A 13,519-nucleotide genomic window follows, 5' to 3' on the forward strand; every position below is an offset into this window, starting at 1 on the left:
TAGTGGCATGGGGGGAGATGCTGCTGCACGCAGGGAGCGATCTGGGGGCGCTGGCTGGCGGCATGGAGGCTGCTGCGTACGGGAAGCACTCCCTGGATCATTTCCCACACACAGCGGCATGGGGGAAGGTGCCCTCCAGCCAACCGGCTGGCTGGCTGGAGCACAACTTCCCTCGATGCTGCTGTGCAAGGGAAACACTCCCTACCTGCGCACGGGAAATGATCTAGGGAGTGTTTCCTGCCCGCAGCTGCGTGGGGGGGAGAGGCTCAACAACTTTGGGCCACCTCCCCTCATTTTCTTAAAATAGCCCCCCCCCAAAATAGGGGGGGTCCTATACACGGGGGCGTCTAATCAACAGAAAAGTTACGGTATATGCTGCCTAAATATTGGGGTGGGTGGGGTGGCAAAGCAGGGAGCCGCATTTTGCTGCGCTTACAGAATCCAGAGAAATATGAGCATGCAAAACATTCAAGGTAGTTTACAATCCAAAAGAGAATAATGCCAACGCAGTACATTAGCTTCTCTTGCCTTTTGGCCCAGAATTTCAAAATAGCAAGTTACAACTACCAGAATATAAAATGCGGCACGCTGCAAAATGAGTCTTACAAACCCTAACCTTAACCCTTATGATTGTGAGGGGTTCTTTATTTCCCATGTTTCTCAATGCCTTTTTTATTTTATAATTAATTTTTATTTGGTTTAAAAAATTCATTCACACTCATATTCATTCGTAATGTTAATTTTTTTTACACAAGATTCTTCCGAATCTCAAGACTTTCGTCTTCCCCTCCATGGGTTCTCTAAAAGTTATTCAAAGTGCATATTATAAGTCCATCCAATTTACAGTCCTCCACTGTGTCCAAAATCTGTGTATCATTGCAAGAGCTATTTAAAACCTGCTAAAGAGTTCAGGTGTTTACAGTGGTCTTTCAACACTGTAATATAAATTTGTCCCATTCTTTGTTGAAGTTTTGGTCCTCCTGGTTTCTGATTTTCCTGGTTAATCATGCCATCTCTGCATAGTCCAATAGTTTCGTCTGCCAATCCACCCTGGTAGGTATTATTTCTCTTCTTGGCATGATGTCCAGGGCAATGTAACAATGGATTTTAACAGTGTAGCACCACTTTGAATGAATGAGAGCAATAAGAGAATGTTGTACCAATTGATTTACATTGAGTGAGGGTATTCCTCTCTCTAGCATGGGGAAGCTGTAGGCCTCTGACTTTATGTGAAACACAGAGATGGGGAAGGAAGTCGAGGCGTCTACTAGCTCTAGCTCTAATGACCAATTTGATTTATTAATGTGGATTTCTGGCTTACTTTTATTGTACATGCTTTGAATGGATCTGTGTCTAGAACAAACTGGTCATTTTTTTAAAATAAAAAAGCACAGCTTCGGTCCGATCATCATACATACACGCTTCCAGACATTTCCTTTTATTGGAGCCCTGAAATTGTTAAGTACACAAATGCTTGGGGTTAACCCTAAATATTTCCTTTGCCAGAGTAGCATTTACAGCTCCTGTACATTTTGTGAATCATCGCAGGATGCAAAGCTTGGTTTGCAGTAGCAGCTTCAGAGATTGGCAAACGCCAACACCCCACAGCCCCTTTTGAAGTAATAAAGACCAGATGGGGTGACAAAAAGACAAGACGAAGACAGTCCTCCATTCTTTGCCGTGACCAGGATCACATTTCTAAAGTGCAGAGGAAGAAGTCAAAGCTGTTCCTGGGTACCAGCACTCTGAACTGAGTATTCTTGTTGTGCTTTACAGTTCACAACCTCCAAATAAGCTCAATTGAGAATGATCAACTTTACTGTTAGAAAGCATTGTTCTTTTCTAAATGTCGCCCTTGATTTAATTTTCAGGCATGGAGGTGGCAAGGAAAAGGAAGCAACTGCATACCAACAGGCAATCTCATCTACTTGTTTAAGGGTTGCTCTGCAACCGGCCAGTTTCAATAAAGCACCACTGTTTTAGACATTTCTTCTCTAGTCTAGCTGCTGCTACAAAACTATTAAGGACCAGTATGACAAACCTTCCTGCCAACCTATCAGTTCGAAAGCACGTCAAAGTGCAAGTAGATAAATAGGTATACAAAAAGGAAAAAAGGGATGCGGGTGGCGCTGTTGTCTAAAACACTAAGCATAGGGCTTGCAGATCAGAAGGTCAGCGGTTCGAATCCCCGCGACGGGGTGATCTCCCGTTGCTCGGTCCCAGCTCCTGCCCACCTACAAGTAGTTCGAAAGCACGTCAAAGTTCAAGTAGATAAATAGGTACTGCTCTGGCTGGAAGGTAAACGGCGTTTCCGTGTGCTGCTCTGGTTCGCCAGAAGTGGCTTAGTCATGCTGGCCACATGACCCGGAAGCTGTCTGCGGACAAACGCCGGCTCCTCGGCCTATAGAGCGAGATGAGTGCACAACCCGAGAGTCGTCCGCGACTGGACCTAACAGTCAGGGGTACCTTTACCTAGGGTACCAAACCTAGACATCTTAAAAAGCAGACACATCACCTTGCCGACAAAGGTCTGTATAGTTAAAGCTATGGTTTTCCCAATAGTGATGTATGAAAGTGAATGCTGGACCATAAAGGAGGCTGATCGCTGAAGGATTGATGCATTTGAATTATGGTGCTGGAGGAGACTCTTGAGAGTCCCACGGACTGCAAGAAGATCAAACCTATCAATTTTGAAGGAAATCAGCCCTGAGTGCTCCCTGGAAGGACAGATCCTGAAGCTGAGGCTCCAATACTTTGGCCACCTCATGAGAAGAGAAGACTCCCTGGAAAATACCCTGATGTTGGGGGAAATTGAGGGCACAAGGAGAAGGGGACGACAGAGGATGAGATGTTTGGACAGTGTTCTCGAAGCTACTAACATGAGTCTGACCAAACTGCAGGAGGTGGTAGAAGACAAGAGTGCCTGGTGTGTTTTAAATGAGAAGTCCCAACCCTTTTCTGATCTCATTTGAAAGAGGAGAACTTGGGAGTCGACAGTCCTGAAAATATTTTCAGTTTACAATTAGCATAACTGTCGGCAGCTGATAAAGTTACACTGGACTATACAATGTTTGGCCACAATTCTGAAACTGCATTTTGAAGAAAACCAGAAACTCATCAACGTAGCAAATTAACTGGCTTGGCTACCGAAGCCGCTGGATTGATCACTATGTGGAAAGGCAGCACGGCCTGAAGCATGATGGGAAAATTTATACCTTAAAGTACTGAAAGAGAAGCCTGATACCCACCTCAAGTTACCATGAAGCACTTTAAGCCGATTTAGCTCTACGAAGTTCAGGGACTGTGGCTCAAATCCGATTACTTCCCCCTTAATGAGATCGTAGCTGATAGAGAAGATGGTGCAGTCGGAATATGAAGAAAGAAGGACAAAAACAGGATCAAATATATGCTTTTATTTTTTTAAAAAAATTATGTGTCAAATAGAGCGCTGGAATATGTAGCAGCAACCAAAAAAGGCACAGGAGTGTAGAAGCAACCTAGACGTTAACAGAAAGTCTTTAAAAAATAGTATTCACCAGAAATCTGGAACAGTTATCATGGCAAATTCATAGTATGCTAACTTCCTTGAAGGGCGAAAAGAGGTCTTCCTGATTCCAGGTGACATACTGAAACTTCTATGGTATCAATGACAGTCCCTTTTCTGCACATCTTTAGCAGAGACCTGAGTGGTAGTCTCAAGCAAGTAATTGAGAGAGAGAGAAATTGGAACTTCCTGATTACAGTAGGGATATGTGCCCATGCAACTAAATGTTAAGTATTTCTAATTTATTCATGGTTTTTAAAGGTATTGATGAGTAAACATGGACAAGAAACATTATGAGTGAATTAGTTTTCCCATTAATTTATGCACCCACCAGATTATGGTAAGAGATCGATATTTGGCAGAAGAAATTCTACCAGCATTTCATCTGTGTGTGCATACAGATTGTATAATGCTGAACTCAATCCAGTGGAGATTGAGACTGAAATTTAACTGGGAGCTCCAATGGGTGCACAACACTGGTGATCACTGGTATATAAAAGTTAAATGCGTGGTAAAATCACAGGAAAGGTCAACTTGTATAGAATAAAGGAACTGGCATGAGATAAGACATTTAATGGAAACCAGAGAAATAGTTAGAAAAAACAGCTCCTTCTGGGAATTTCAAAAACTAAAAGATCTTAAAAAAAAGTGTACAAAATTCCCACATACCCAGTGTAATAAAAGCTACTTAAGTACATTATTCAAAAGCGTTAATTCCATAATACCATTTAACTATCTGGTCTGACAGTAATAGGAACCTGTTTGGGGGAATGTTACTTAAAATAATACATCTTAAGAGAGGTTAAATGAAGAATATCGTGTAAGTTTTTTCACCCTTTCATGTTCATTAGCGTTACACACAAAACTCTCAAAAATAGCTCGGCTTGTTTTACACATTTAGAGAGTGAGGGAAAGGAATAAGGCCCTTTAAGAACAGAGGTGAAACTCATGTAAAATGCCAGTGATAACAATGATCTCCAATAGAAACAGTACTTATACAGTGAGCAGAGTTTCACGTTCCCGTATTTGTGACCTTTTTGTTTGTTTGTTCTGGAATGACTCAGTGGAAGTTGAGCTTTCCACTCCGTCAGAAGAGAAAGTCAACGAGCTTGAACCTTGGGAGCACAAGCCAATCCACCATACAGTAGGAAAATCGGTATTCCCAGTGTTGTGTGAAGAATGAAGACTCAAGTATGCAGGCCTTAGTTCAGCACCGACTCCGCAGCTTCCCTGATAAGCGAGGCAGCTTTGTCCAATTCTGGTTCTGTCTGTTCTACTGTCACTACGACTCGGATGCTGTCAGGGGCAAAAACAGGGTAGTCGGTCAAAGTTGTTGTCTTTTCGTTGCATGGCAACCTTACAGCACAAACCAGACTCTTTAAGCTGCTGCCAGTCAGAGAAGACATTACCGGCTTAGGCAGATCAGTGGCATAGCTTAGTAAATAAGACAGCTGCACATGTACTCAGTCTCCTAATACTTTTCTTTGCCCATCAATATTTTTTGCTTCACATAACAGTAATCATAGCTTCCCCTGTCAATTCAATAATAAGGATTATCTAGATTTGGTGACTGGTATAGTTTAGTAGCTAGAAAAGGTACAGTGAGATGAATAATAATAATAATAATAATAATAATAATAATAATAATAATAATATTTATTTATACCCCGCCCTCCCCAGTCAAAACCGGGCTCAGGGCGGCTAACACCAATAAAATTACAATAAAACATAAAAGCAATTAATTAAAATAGAGATTAAAATACAATATTAAAATTTAAAATGCAGCCTCATTTTAAGTAGTCCATAAATCCAAACCATGAGGGAGGAAAAACACAGAGATCAGACTAAGTCCAGCCCAAAGGCCAGGTGGAACAGCTCTGTCTTGCAGGCCCTGCGGAAAGATGACAGGGCCCTGGTCTCCTGTGAAAGAGCGTTCCACCAAGTTGGGGCCAATATTGAAAAGGCCCTGGTCCTAGTAGATGATGATAATTTTTTACTTATAACCCACCCATCTGGCCAGGCCTCAAGTCCTTCTGTTGTTTCTAGTGACAACAGAAGGTGAGTAAGTGACCTTATTCTCCCTCACCATGCCTGCTCTTAAGTAACCGCCAGACAGCATTTTATAGCTTTTTTTTTTTTAAAAAAAAAAAACACCCACACATATTCATTCCCTGAAACCTATTTAAGTATAGATGAGCAAGCCGTTTAGGACAGTCTGCCTATTCAATAGACGAGTCCATGACTTATAAAACAACAGCGACCTTTAAAATCCAGAGGTTCCAACACAAGCTACAGGATGCTTCTCAACCCACCCATTCTGCCTGCCATCAGAAGAACACAGTTTTGTTTTAATAGCAAGGTGAGCAAGTATCTACGAACCTGGGTGGTGGGAGAAACTTCTCTTCTTTCTCCAAATAGCGAGCCTGGGTTAATGCAATACCTCTGTTCATACACTGAGGAGAGAAACAGGAGAATCAGTTGCCACACTCATGTGTTATATATCAGACTGTTAAGTAACATGTGGTACCTTGCCACAAGGAGCTAAATACATTTTTAGTGCTGGTTTGTAATACTGTTAACTCTCTTCTAGCCACCCCACAACTGCTCCTTGCTCTATTGTAAAAAAAGAAAAAGAAGAGTAAAGGTTTAGTCCAGTCAAAGGCGACTATGGGGCTGCGGCGCTCTTCTCACTTTTCAGGCCGAGGGAGCAGCATTTGTCTGCAGAAAGCTTTCCAGGTCATGTGGCCAAGCATGACTAAACTGCTTCTGGCACAACGGGACACCATGATGGAAACGCCGTTTACCTTCCCGCTTGGAGCGGTACCTATTTATCTACTTGTACTGGTGTGCTTTCGAACTGCTAGGTTGGCAGGAGCTCGGACAGAGCAATGGGAGCTCACCCTGTCACGTGGATTCGAACTGCCGACCTTCTGATTGACAAGCCCAAAAGGCTCAGTGGTTTTGACCACAGCGTTACTCGCATCATATTCCTTTCTCTAAGTGAACCAACGTACATTCCATGTACTTGCACACAACATCAAATACTAGGTTTGCATTATGTGCACTAGTCTTGGGCCCATCAACTCCCCCACTCCTTTCCTCCTCCAGTGAGGTCAGAATCTTTCACTTTCATTTACAGCTAATTGTAGTGGTTAAGGTTAACTATGGTTTAGTGCAGGGATCGGCAACCTGCGGCCCACAGGCCACAAGCAGTCCACGGGGGCAGTTTAACCAGGCCACAAGCAGCCCCCGAACTGAGCTACATGCCCGCCGAGTCCCTGCACACTGCACTAAATCGGTGCAGCAAGGCAACTCGCTTCCGGGGTGCCAAAAATTGCATCTGTGCATGCCCAGACGTCGAAAATCATGTCTGCGCATGTCTAGATGCCAGAAATCACACGCAAGCATGATCTCCACGGGACTTGAAACAAGGGAACTTCAAACCACGGTTGATGATGCTAGCTTGCAATCACCTCCCTGCTGTTGTACCAGAGAAGTGAAATGGAGCAGGGAAGACCAGGCTCTTGCCTGTCTGCTGAGCTCCAAAGCCCCCAATGGCCACTCTCAACAGATTTGAATAGGTGTCAAATAGCACTGGACAAATTATAGCACCCTGTGTGTCAGGGACTGGGAAGAGGAGGAATGGTAGAGACTGCCTCCACAGCTTGACCCTTCCAGGGAGGAGGAAAAAGGAAGACAGTTTAGATTTACAACAGGGGCTTGAGGGAGGTCACAGCTCAGAGGCAGATGAGGGGGAAAGTTGGGAAATAATGGGAGGGGGGTCACAACTGGTGGACATGGTGTCTTTAGAAAGCATTGGAACACCCCCCCCCCAATTCCCAGAACCCGGCAAGCCTTAAAAGTAGGAGAGCAAATAACTCGAAGACAGAGGGCACGTAGCAGCACCCGTAAAAGTGATGAATGAGGAAGTGAGAGAGATTGTCCAATTCACTCTGGACAATGCCATTATCCACGAGGCTGGGTTCTACAGCCTCTCTCTGTAAATACTGAATAAAAAGTGGACGGTAAGAGACATTTCCTTGTCTTTGTACGTTCCTGGGCAACTGGCTGGGAATCGCTGGTAGAAGCCTGACATTGTGGGTCCACACGGCTCAAGAGCCAGGGAACTGAGAGACACTCGTCCAATGCTATCTTGCCCTCAATACCCATCTCCCATAGCGGGTACAATGCTGCCTCTCATATGCCTTAGTTTTAAAAGGGACCAATCCCAGATGATTGCTGTAGCAATCTTAGGGTTGCCATTTTTCAAAAAGTGAAAATCTTTTTTGGCCAAAGTTGTTGAACTTTCCTTTCCTTTCCTTTCCTTTCTTTTCTTTCTTTCTTTCTTTCTTTACAAAAAATAGTTCTGGGGCTATTTTTAAGGGAATTTGCCCAAATCTACACTTCCAGCATGGGTTGCCATACGTCCAGATTTTCCTAGACGTTAAAGCGATTTCTGCCCAGACACCGTTTCCAATGGCCGAATCCCGGCTATGCCCAGGAAATTCCGGATGTATGGCAACCCTACTTTTCAAATGTAACCTTGCAACCCAGCACATGGAGGAATTCTAGAAGGAAGTGCAACAGAGACTTCAATACAGAACACCTCCACTTCTTTCTTCTCGTTGTTAGGCTTTGAGGACCGTGAAAAAAAGGACTCTTACATAATCAACAATTTCCTTCAGTAGCCTTGCATCACTCTCTCGAGATCCAGTGCTGTCTTCTAAGCGGAGGTGCAATGCTGGAGAAAGGGATTGCCCCACTACACGTAGACCAGGAATCCTAAAAAAAAGGGTCAACATATCGAAATTGCTGATATGGTCAGCAATAAAATGGAAGAAAAACTGGCATTGTAAATTAGCAGTCGCTTTGTAACAATAGTGAACGCAAGTTGGGGAGGCAGTTTCAGCTCCTGTAAGAGTGCCAGTAGAATCTGCCTAAACTGCACTTCTAAATTAAGAGGTGAGGCACTTCCCTGAACTGTGGAAGAATATATTTTCCCCCAACTAGGTCGGCATAAAAGCCCTGCCAGCCCAGAGGTTTTCACTGGGCAAGTGGACAATGCTGTCACTAGGACAAAGATATGCTAAAACAAGTTGTGCATTAAGAGTTTTGCTCAATTTAATTTAGAATTTAATCTCTAGAAACATCTCAATTTTCAATTATTCCACATTAAAATTGCTGAAAAGTATCTTGTTAAGAGCCTGAAATCTAATGGAAGGAAGGAAATCAAGAACACGAGAGAGAGAGAAGCAGTGTTTGGATATTAATATCATAAAGCAAGCAATCATCTAGTCACAAGCAAAATCATGAATGCAACTCTAACATACATTTGACGAGGCAGATTTTTATGGAACCATGTGAGAGGCTTGCATGTTGAAGACTTACAAAATAACTTTAAATCATTTATGAAGAAGTTTAAAAGCACAGGTCCCAATACTAATGCTTCACGTCTAACAGACAGTTTAATTATAAAATGGACCATTAGCACATTTCAGAAATGAAGGCAACTAACTGCTACAAAAGGAAAAGGTAGTTTAATAAGAGAAACCACCTTTGAATCCCAGCCAATTTAAAGCTTTGACATTTGCAGATTTCTCCCCAACCGCACTTTGTCATAAATGTACTGTACATTTCTAGAGGCTTGCTTTAGAAGTCCCAAGTTGATACCCAAGTTCCTTTTGCCACTTACTTAAAATAAACCAGCATCTGACTCAAGCACGCATCAAGCTAGAGAAGAACAATAAGCAAAGTGTCAGACAAAGCTCTTCCAGACAAAAGGTCAGTTAATGTTTGTGTTAAGAGAAGAGCGTCTGGCTTTGCTGGTATGGCAACCCTATTCTAAAGGATATTTTACATAGGCAGAGATGGGGAAATTGGCACAATGAAATGTATGCCTAATGAAAACTTGTGCTACAGAAGATGTAGTAAATGTATGAGGTGATAACTTGTATGGAAAAGCTAAGGATAGTATGCGAGATGCACCTGACTACAGAAAAATGGGAACTGCAGTGTCGCCTTCCAAAAAGGGCACAGATATCGTGCAACAGCCTAGGGCCAAGGCTCTTTCATCATTTGAAAGATGTGCTGAACCAGGCATCCCCAAACTCCGGCCCTCCAGATGTTTTGGACTACAATTCCCATCATCCCTGACCACTGGTCCTGTTAGCTAGGGATCATGGGAGTTGTAGGCCAAAACATCTGGAGGGCCGCAGTTTGGGGGTGCCTGTGCTGAACATTGATGTGTTGAAGACTTTCAACTCATCAGTGAATTCAGAGAGACTCATCTAATCTTGGATGTATTAATTCAGAACCTCTTGCGCTAAACAAAGTGAAATGCGCAGAAATTATTTTTGCACAAGGGGCTCAAAATTGAAGCACCCAAAATATTCCTGCATTAATACTTGGGAGTGCTCCAAAGTGAACACAGAGCAAAGTCTTGGAAACAGGGTCCCACGAGTATCTATTTTCTGCAATGCTTCCGGCCAGTTACACCTTAATTGTGACCATATTTACAGACACAGACTGCATCTTTGGTATCAATCGAAGACTGTATTCCCTGACAATAATTCAATGTGCAGGTAAAAGAGCTGGGAGTGGCTAGGAACAAAGGCTATTTTACACATGGCATGTTTATTTACCCCAGCTATAAAATTTCATATAGCAGTATCGGAGGGAGTATGATCTTTTAAACGCATGTCTGATATTGAAATGCCCCGGAGAAGAATTTTAAACTCAAGATAAATTACGGCTAAACTGCCCATATTGTATTTCAAGAAATTGTTCCCTGCTTTAACTGTAACTGCAGTCAAACACAGAAGCTGGATTTTCTAAAGTAGCTCAAACTTCAACAGAGCTGGGTGGGGGGGAAACCCCACTAGGAGGTGCAATCTTAGACGATCCTCTATATGCCTATTCAGAAGTAAGCCCTATTCCACTCACTAGGGATTACTCCTGGATAATATGGTATAGGATGTTTGGAAAACTATGGGCTTTTTTAGGAGGCATTTTCCGTTCAACGTGGAGTTCAAAGCAAGAAGGCAAAGCACTCACTTACCCTTGTAAAGCCTGGTGTATTCGCTTGCATTTTTGTCGTAAAATCTGAAAAATCCCTAGACAAAACAGTTTTAAGTTGGGGTATCTAAAACTGAGCAGGATAAATATAAACAGCTGTTTAAGTCTTGTGCTAGAGTTGCCACTTCTACAAATCTGCCTTTCTACCACTCGAGAGCTCACAGGGAAATTATACAGAGAAAATAAATGCTTAGCGACACAAACATGGGGCCCCCATGCTACCTTAGACCATGGGGAACAGACACCGTAGAACAGAAGAACACATGGTCAAGAGTGGGGCATTTTTGCCTCTTTTAAGTCAAGCTCATGAATAAATGAACTTCACCTTCTCTCAAAGGCAGGGCTGGAGAACTGCTAGAGAGCAAAAAGGCTGCAGGGGCCAGTAAAGTATGTGGTGGCAGCATGCTGACCTAAGAAGGCTCTCTCTTATCTCAACTTCTGGGTAAACAGAAGTGAAGGATGGTGGCAGAATTGTTCAGGCCTCTAAAGGAGTAATTCTCTTTCCTGGAGGGAGAACAACATAAGCCAGCGGAGGAGGCAAGGCTGAGAGGTGCACTAACTGCTAGCCACCCAATTATTTTTGCTGTCATTTTCCCTACACCTTTCCCAGCTGTAATCCAGTGCAACTGGAATTGTGAACAATGTAATAGATTTGGCCATTCTGAGATTTACATGATGCCATTATGCTACTACCGGTAGCTGTTTTCAATTCCCTTTGCAAAGATTTCCAACGCTGAATTTGCCTTTTTCTGGCACATTCTGAGTGACTTCTCAACTAGAGAGAAGACTCTCTTTCCTGGTAGCCATTGCTATTGCCATTTATTTTGCTTTTATATTTGTATTTGTATCTCTCTATTCCAAAAAATAAAAACTCATGGCAGCAATGGAAGAGAAAGAAGAAACACCACGATCATGGATCTGAAGGATCTCCCTCATCACTTTTAATGGAACAAATCATTTATATATTTTGTGGCCCATTCAACTAGCCTGGCGAGATTTCTTAGATTTCTTGGGATTTCACCACTCTCAAAAAACTACAAGCTTTCCTACTGCACTATGCATTAGGTGATATAGCACAACTATCCTTCAGATAACCTAGGCATCATTGAAAATGAAGGGCTGAGTCAACTAACAAGCATATCATAATGTGAACTGCAATTCCTACAGTGAATCTATGAGCAATCTCTCACAAGAATAGGAAGTCAAATCCATCTCACAAGTCTGGCAGTTCAAAACTTTGCTGGCAGTTTATGCTGAACAGTTTTCTGCTCTTTTTTTAAAAAAAAGATACCTGGGTTTTCCTCCATGATATTGAGGCCCTCAATGGCGGCAGCAGCTAGGAGAGGAGGCAGAGAGGCTGAAAAGCAGTACCCTTGACCAGATAATCTCTGGAAAGAAAAAAACAGCATGGAGTGACCACACTTTATATAGATACTTCATTGGTAAACAAGTTAGAATTTACTGGTATCTGGATGCTTGGCCTAGCCTTGTTCCAAAGACCTAATCTGAAATTATTTCCAAGTCCACAGTGACAACAGCTACATGTGGGCAACACAGCCCAGTGGACCAACATCCATCTCACCAAGTTATCATTCTTAAATTTGAAAGCAGTAACAGTAGTACTGTGAGCAGACAGCCTGGATTCTACTGTCACATGCAGGACTTCAATTCTGTAAGGTGCCCTTAGCCACCTGCTGCCTTGATGACTCTGAAATCAAGAGGCCATCAGTTCAGAAGTGGAGCCAGTTAACTGGCTCTCAGAATCAGAAGTATCTTTATTTGCATCAACCACTAGCCACAGCAATAATATAATATAATAATATAATAATATACAGTGGTACTTCAGTTTAAGTACACAATTGGTTCCGGAAGTCTGTACTTAACCTGAAGCAAACTTTCCCATTGAAAGTAATGGAAAGTGGATTAATCCATTCCAGAAGGTCCGTGGGGCACTTAAACTGAAAGTACTCAAGATAATAGGTAAAAACCTAACTATACAAAATTCATTTTGGAGGTTTGCATCAATAATCAAAGAAAAGATCTTATTCTAATTGCTCCCGCTAAAAACCTTGCAGTTTTTGCTGTCACCTGATCATCTTGATCTGCCAAAAGAAAGGACACCGTAGTGATGGCTGAGCGACCCAGCAAGGACAACAATAGAGGGGTAATAACCTCACTCCTCAAATCCTTATAATGAGTGCAAGCCAGAAGAACATGAGCCACTGACTCAATACTGCCCTCTCCACAAGGACATAACCATTTTTCCAGCAGGATTTTTTGAAATCAACCCTCAAGTACAGCCAAAGGCAAGATATTCAATCTTGCGACAGTGAAAGCACATCTGTATTTTGGAATTGTTAAATTTTGCAAAGAGGGTGCCAAAGTGATTAGGTGGAAAACAATCATACCATGGGCAAAATTTCCTTGTTGTGGCCAAATTATTCTGTCGCTCGATATCATTTGGCGTTGTCTAATTAATTTTTTGCTTTACTGAAGCCCAGGCTCACCTTTGCTCTAGGAGTCACCTCTACTATCAACTACTTCTCCCCAATTATTGCCTTTTCAGCAACCTTCCTTTATGTATAAAGGTAAAGGTACCCCTGACCATTAGGTCCAGTCGCGGATGACTCTGGGGTTGCGCACTCATCTCGCTCTATAGGCTGAGGGAGCCGGTGTTTGTCCGCAGACAGCTTCTGGGTCGTGTGGCTAGCATGACTAAGCCGCTTCAGGCAAACCAGAGCAGCGCACGGAAACGCCGTTTACCTTCCAGCCAAAGCAGTACCTATTTATCTACTTGAACTTTGACGTGCTTTCGAACTGGTAGGTGGGCAGGAGCTGGGACCGAGCAACGGGAGCTCACCCCGTCGCGGGGATTCGAACCGCCGACCTTCTGATCGGCAA

At 42.9% G+C, this 13,519-nt stretch overlaps 1 protein-coding gene across 1 annotated transcript in view; it reads right to left on the reverse strand.

The window, feature by feature from the left end:
- Positions 1 to 3,410: 3,410 nt before the first annotated feature.
- Positions 3,411 to 13,519, reverse strand: part of SPTLC1 (serine palmitoyltransferase long chain base subunit 1) — a 40,020-nt gene continuing 29,911 nt past the window's right edge. Inside the window, exons 11-15 of the mRNA XM_035099854.2 lie at positions 11,910 to 12,006; positions 10,602 to 10,656; positions 8,209 to 8,326; positions 5,924 to 5,997; positions 3,411 to 4,840 (exon numbers count right to left, since the gene is read on the reverse strand). Coding sequence (XP_034955745.1) covers positions 4,747 to 4,840; positions 5,924 to 5,997; positions 8,209 to 8,326; positions 10,602 to 10,656; positions 11,910 to 12,006 — 438 coding nt within the window. The 3' untranslated portion in view covers positions 3,411 to 4,746. The remainder of the gene's footprint in view (positions 4,841 to 5,923; positions 5,998 to 8,208; positions 8,327 to 10,601; positions 10,657 to 11,909; positions 12,007 to 13,519) is intronic.

Source organism: Zootoca vivipara, chromosome 11 (genome assembly GCF_963506605.1).
Source record: "Zootoca vivipara chromosome 11, rZooViv1.1, whole genome shotgun sequence".
Taxonomy (NCBI): Eukaryota; Metazoa; Chordata; class Lepidosauria; order Squamata; family Lacertidae; genus Zootoca; species Zootoca vivipara.